Source organism: Octopus bimaculoides, chromosome 2 (assembly GCF_001194135.2).
Source record: "Octopus bimaculoides isolate UCB-OBI-ISO-001 chromosome 2, ASM119413v2, whole genome shotgun sequence".
Classification (NCBI taxonomy): domain Eukaryota; kingdom Metazoa; phylum Mollusca; class Cephalopoda; order Octopoda; family Octopodidae; genus Octopus; species Octopus bimaculoides.
Window position 1 is genome coordinate 11,273,873 of NC_068982.1, and position 6,971 is coordinate 11,280,843.

Here is a 6,971-nt window from a genome sequence, read left to right on the forward strand (position 1 = left end):
TATATATATACACATATATGAATAAAATATTTACATAGTCGACCAGTTTCGCTTGTGCTAATCATAACTAAAAAGTTAGTGGTACTCTTACAATTTCATGCTATCACAAGAAATTTTCATTCCATGTTAATAGAGTGCGCGCGCGTGTGTGTGTGTGTGTGTGTTTAGTGCAAGTATATGTAAATATGAGTATATATATGTGTGCATGCATGTATATAAAATTGCAATGAATTATAAGATTCTAATATAAGTGTAGAGTATTTAGTCACATAGTAGTGTAATCCCAAAACTATTTTAGATTGAGAGTGAATATATATTCCTATATTTCAATGAGACAATTATCAACTCACCTCATGTCTTTCTTTTTATCTTTACCTGCTAAAGCAGCATTATCTTTAAAATAAATTAAAATTAATCAAAAATTTTGACAAACTTTTATCTACTCCCCATCCATCCATTCATCTATTAATCCAGCTAGCTAGCCCGTATCTCATGCGTCAGTCCATCATCTCTGCCCACTATTCCTATAAGAGGCATGTGGTGTAGGTAGGTTCCTTAGGCACCTCTTCCATAGGGTCCTAAGAGAAGCAACAATCATTAGTTTCTCCAGTTGGATTCCAAAGCATGACTAATTGAGACTATGAATGTTATTCAACCAATCCCATTTGTAGTTTACCCTTAGGCTTCCTGCCACTTGGCTCAGCTTGAAGAATATATCTTGCAATTCTTTCTTGCAAAATTCTAAATAATATCAGAGTTGTGACTCCTCAGTGTAAGGAAGTTAGGGTTCAACCTGGAGAGACTCCTTGATCTCCAAGTTACACACTCCCTTGAGTCACATCCACTCCAGGGACCCTTTGGATAAACTTTTCCACCAAATTTGCAATTTAAATTTCATTTCATTTCCAGCTTATGCAAATATTTTAAGGATAGTTAATCATCATAAAATGTTTATCAGTCGTATAAATTTACTTCAAAAAATAGATATTTGCATCTATTTTAAAAATATTTTTCTGAATGCATTAAAAGAAGTTCTTAAAAAGCAAATAAACAACTATATATATTATACTTTATTTCTGTATAATTAAACTTGTTTTACTAAATTACAAATCATTCTTTTCACTGGAGGCAATGACAAAGCCTGATTAATTAAAGTTATCATGATCGTCCCATTGTGCTAACACTTGTATCTCACTCTATCTGTAAGACTTTAGAATGGCTTTATTACTCATATTTAAACACGCTGCGCATTAGCTAAGTTTCTGTCTCACTGTACGACTAATTACACTGCTCTCTACTTTTGTAAAGTCTCTTATAAGATCTTATTATTCACATTAATTGCTTGATTAACTGTGTCACTGTTAAAAGATCTTTTACAATGTCTGTCGTGAACAGTAAAAATAAAGAAATAAATGCATTAAGAATTCATTATCCATGCTTAAAATCTAATGAACCACTGGCCAAGACTGTTGTTATTTTGAGAATAAAGGTTATAAAAGCAGAAACAACAGGACAAGGAAAGCAGAAGTTTCAAGCAAATTTAATGTTTATCACAAGGATAATATAAGGCTGATAACATTTATTCCAAGGATAATACAAAAAGAAAACCCCATCAAAACTGACTTATTCATTACTAAAATAATATAAAAATTACCAATGGAAGCTTTCAATACCCATGGTCTCGTTAACAGAATAGTGGATAGATTGCCTTCAAAACAGCTCTTGGTGAGACAGCAATTTCTTTCTTTTCTTTCATTCTTTTATTCTTTTACCACTTTCATCATTGAAATATGCTATGCTGGGGCATTGTTTTCAAAGATAAGTCTTTTAGCCAATTATATAAAACCCTAGTATTTTCACAGATATTTATTGTATTGATCTCATATGTGAGGATAAGCCATGGTTCTCAAGTGGTGTTCACATGACCTTTAGGGGCCTGTATAAGATTTTGTCATTAAAATTTGTCTGAAACAAAATGGTTATACTTTTACAATGCACAAAATATTTTAATGAATATTTTTTATACAATTCCTTATAATATCCAATTAAAAAAACATAGTAGGTTTTTTTTAATCATTGAATGGTTACGAGGGTCCATCTGAACAAAATAGGAATCAGAGGGATCCATTGTTAAAAAATGGTTGAGAAACACTGGTGGGTGGGGGGGTGAAGCAAATCAACCGTCATGTAAAGGGACATAACTCAGATGGCACCAGATACTGCAAGGTATTTTTATTTGATGCACCGAAATGCTCTTCTTCAAACTCACATATACATACACGCATGCACGTACATACACAGATACACACACAAATACATGTGCATATACATATCATCGGCATTTCATAATAATCATTGTCATCGTCGTCGTCGTCGTCGTTTTAATGTCTGCTTTTCCATGCTTACATGAATCAGCTTAGGAATGGCAATTATTTCACTAACTTCTTCATTACTTTCATTGTCTGATTTTCACGTTTTATTTACAATCTTATAATAATATAAGATAGTATAATATGATGAAATGATAGAATATTAAATGTTCCTTCTAATATATATATATATATATATATATATATATATATATATATATATATATATACTTTATTGGAGAGTATTGTAGTTCGCTTGAAGTATTGTGTATTGTTTGTAAAGAATAAAAAGTTTTGAATGGTACAACAATGCACTATAATACAAAGAATGGGCTATATTCCTGTTGTAATTTAGTTATCCATATACATTGAAATTCCGATTTTCTGGCAACTGACTCAGTAAACATCCACAAAATTATTAACCAAAGTTCTCTAGTTACTATTAACTATTCACAACCTTATCAATGACATCAGTTATCTACCATACTGTGAATGCCTTGCTTCTCTGGGGATGGATACATTGAAACTCCGATTTTCTGGCAACTGACTTGGCAAACACCCACAAAATTATTAACCATTGTGCTAACAACCACCTTGAGCACGTTTTTGAGCTCCATGTATCTAACATGCGTGGGCATGCCTACAAAGTCAGAAAACAGCACAGCTCCCAAGACTTTCGGAAACATTTTTTCAGACTCAGAGTTGCTGAAGCATGGAACAAACTACCTGCATCGGTCATTAGCTGCTAAGACATTGCATCCTTTAAAACCTCCATGCTTCCTGAAATTCACCAACACTATACCTGATATCCACCCCACTCCATACGCATGCACACAGGTATATCATGACTCATACACAATTCACTTTCCAGACATTTGTACATAATTCTATGTACTGTATGTGCACCTTTGATTAGTCGTAGTGCACCCAGAACATTATACACTGTAATTTCAATATTTTTTATTTTTTATTTTTTATACATACATGTACATTTGTATACACATGTATGCACATATGCACACAACCACATACAAACACTCACTCAGAATGACAGAAAATCATCATTTGTGATTATTTTGTCCTTTAATTTTCCCAGTGTATTTTCTATCTATGTTCTTATGCTATCTATGCTATCTATGTTCTTATGTAGTTATTTTCTGGTGCTACCAGTAATATGTCAGAGTTCGGTCATTACGTACTATGATTGACTCTCATTAAAGTTGATAATCTGTCTAGCCGAAATAATAATTTTTCACACTTACTCTTTTGTTTTTGTGTGTATGGATATGTGTTCTAAAGAAATCTAAGCCTTAATTAACTAATGTAATATACCTCCTCTGATAATTAAAATAGGCAAAGCTTCTGGGTAATTACATAAGACTTTATGTAGTCTTCCATTGATGTCTACATTATAGAGGGTTTCTATTGCTTTCATGAGACCTGTGCCAGAATTTGAAATTAACTGTCAATTATATGACTGGTAGAATTGGTAGAGCATTGAATTAAATGCTTTGTGGTCTTTAGTTGCCGACTGCTACATTCTAAGTTCAAATTTCAATGGGATCAACTTGGATTTTTATCCTTCTTGGTCGATAAAACATGCACCAATTGTGAAGGTGCATGGCTCAGTGGTTAGTGTATGTTGCTCATGGTTGTAAAGTCATGAGTTCCATTCCTGGTGGCATGTTGTGTCCTTGAGCAAGTCACTTTATTTTATGTTGCACCAGTCCACTCAGCTGGCAAAAATGAGTTGTACATGTTATTTAAAAGGCCAGCCTTGTTACAGTCTGTCTTGCTGAATCTCCCTGAGAACTACGCTAAGGGTACATGTGTCTGTGGAGTGCTCAGCTACTTAAATTTCAATTTCTTAACCAGGCTGTTCCACTGATTGGGTCAACTGAAACCCTCACCATCATAAGCGATGGAGTGCCAATTCAATTTGAATATCTAATTGACTCAATCGACTATAGACTTGTCCTAAATTTCGGTGCCTTGTGCCTGTATGAGAAATCAATAATGTAATCTGCCCACATCTTATAGCAGTAACCTGCACTCCTTTAATGTGTCTACTTTTAATTACTTGGACAATGCCATTGATAGATCAATGATTCTTAGAGTGACATACTGCTGCATCATTGATAAAATGGTAGTGCATGGTAGATCTAACTCTTTTGATATCAACCCCGCTGAGACTAGTCCTGGTTCTATATGACTTTCCAGCTATAAAGGAATCTGAATTAAGAGCTTACATCAAAATTTCATGTTAATTAATGTTCCAAACACCAGCCTAACCCTTTAGCACTCAAAATTACTCTGTCAAATGAAATGTTTCTTTATTCATATTGTTTTGAATTAATCATGCATTATCTCATAGCTTTGAAATTTCAAGTATGTGATTGTTTATTTTTAGAATGACATTGTAGGGTAGGTGTGAGAGGCTGGATCCAATCCAGGGACATGCCATGTAGGTAGACAAGTTAGGCAGTGCCTACCTTGAATAAAATAGATCGATAGCAACATTTCCCTTTTATGGCAAAATATGCCCCTAATTCAATAAAATGATGAAGGTTACTCTGATTGCTATGCATAAAATGCAAGATATTTTAATTTTTTTGTAGATTATGTAAGCATAATTCACTGCTGCCTTTCAATCTCGGTATTTGAGCTATGCATAGTAATGCTGTAATACAGTGTGTTGTGTACATTCCTACAACACCATTTTCTTTACGCACTATAAAGGCAGAAATAAATCTACTTTCAACTCATTCGTGTGCCTGTGTTTCACTTATTTTTTGTGTATTTTACTACATAAATGTCACCAACTGCCTACCCTGAGTAATCACTGATGGCACATGCCTGATCTAATCAGTTTGAAAAGAGGACAAGCAGAATATTTGGACTGAATGAGGCCAGTTTAAATGCTAAAGGGTTAATAATGGTTTCAAATTTTGATACAAGACTAGGAAGTCCAGGGGAGGGGCTAAGTCGATTACATTGACCCCAGTGCATAACTGTTACTTATTTCATCAACCCTGAAAGGATGAAAGTCAAAGTTGACCTCAGTGGAAGTTCATACAAAATGGCACTATGCATTTTTAAACAGCACAGTAATGATTCCACCAGCTCGTCACCCTACACCAACTTAGGAATGGCAATTATTTCACTAACTTCTTCATTACTTTCAAAATTAATTGAAAGAAATGCAAAAGATTTCAACAGAAATATGGTAACCAAAGGGTTAATCCATTGTCCAGTTTAATTATGTCATCTGACACTTGGATGCCTTTAAGAGAGACCAGTCAGTTGTGAGCATTTGAGCCTGGCCTCCAGTTTGAGGATAGCTGCCTCTCTTCGTCTCACTTGTCATACAGACTCTGAAAAAATAAGGAATTATGGACATTACTCTTCTTTTGCACAATAAATGGTTTTAAACATATCAACGTTCAATAATAGAAAGGTATAAGGCAGCAAGCTGGCAGAAACGTTAGCACACCAGGCGAAATGCCTAGCAGTATTTCGTCTGTCTTTATGTTCTGAGTTCAAATTCTGCCAAGGTCGACTTTGCCTTTCATCCTTTTGGGGACGATAAATTAAGTACCAGTTGCGTACTGGGTCGATCTAATCAACTGGGCCCCTCCCCAAAAATTTCAGGTCTTATGCCTAGAGTAGAAAAGAATAAATGGTCTTAAAGAAAGCATCAAAGAATGTTCCTGAGATGATAACATGCTGGTCCAAAAAGCTAATGTTGATCGACTCAACCAGTTGAGGCTCTGCTTGTCCGGACCTTATAGCATCAAGATTAGATGGACACAGTTTTGGTTTATAAGTCTTTGATATACTTGCTGGTATATTATGGTTGTATAACAAAATACCATGTCCCTACCAGCAATTAAAATATAGATCAATAAAATTAGGTACCAGAATTAATGATAAATACCAGTGTCTGATAGATCAACTAAATCCTTGAATGTGGTGCCCCAGAGTAAGCTTTAGAAAGAATTGGTTTCGTGTCAGTAAGGCTTCTTTTGTTCTCTTATTTGTTTCAGTCATTTGACAGCGGCCATGCTGGAGCAACGCCTTAAAGGATTTAGTCGAATAAATCGATCTCAAGAGTTATTCTTTGTAAGCTTAGTACTTATTCTATTGGTTTCTTTTGCCAAACTGCTAAGTTATGGGGACATAAACACACCAACATCAGTTGTCAAGTGATGGTGAGGGGGACAAACACAGACTCCTAAACATATATAGATACATAAAGGGTGACACTTTGGTCATAAGTGACCATGGGGGTTGCACCTAAAAAGTTACCCTCTCAGGCATAAGTCCGAGCAAGATTGTTTATGGAAGACCAGCAGTCAACCATGCATACCAGCCTCCCCTCTCCACACCACTGATGTTATATCCAAGGGAAAGGCAAAGGGGCCGATACAGCTTGGCACCAGTGATGTTGCAACTCATTTCTACAGCTAAGTGAACTGGAACAATGTGGAATAAAGTGTCTTGCTCAAGAACACAACACACAGCCCGGTCTGGGATACGAACTCACAACCTCATGATCATAAGCTCAATGCTCTAACCACTGAGCCATGGCATATATATATA

At 35.2% G+C, this 6,971-nt stretch overlaps 2 protein-coding genes across 2 annotated transcripts in view; one reads left to right on the top strand and one right to left on the bottom strand.

Annotated features, from left to right (window-relative positions):
- The window catches only part of LOC106871845 (AT-rich interactive domain-containing protein 5B), a 156,648-nt gene that overhangs the window by 34,825 nt on the left and 114,852 nt on the right, over positions 1 to 6,971 (bottom strand). The window lies entirely within an intron of this gene.
- Positions 1,280 to 6,971, top strand: part of LOC106871920 (protein D2) — a 16,395-nt gene continuing 10,703 nt past the window's right edge. The window contains exon 1 of the mRNA XM_014918717.2: positions 1,280 to 1,725. Within this exon, the coding sequence (XP_014774203.1) occupies positions 1,657 to 1,725 (69 nt within the window). The 5' untranslated portion in view covers positions 1,280 to 1,656. The remainder of the gene's footprint in view (positions 1,726 to 6,971) is intronic.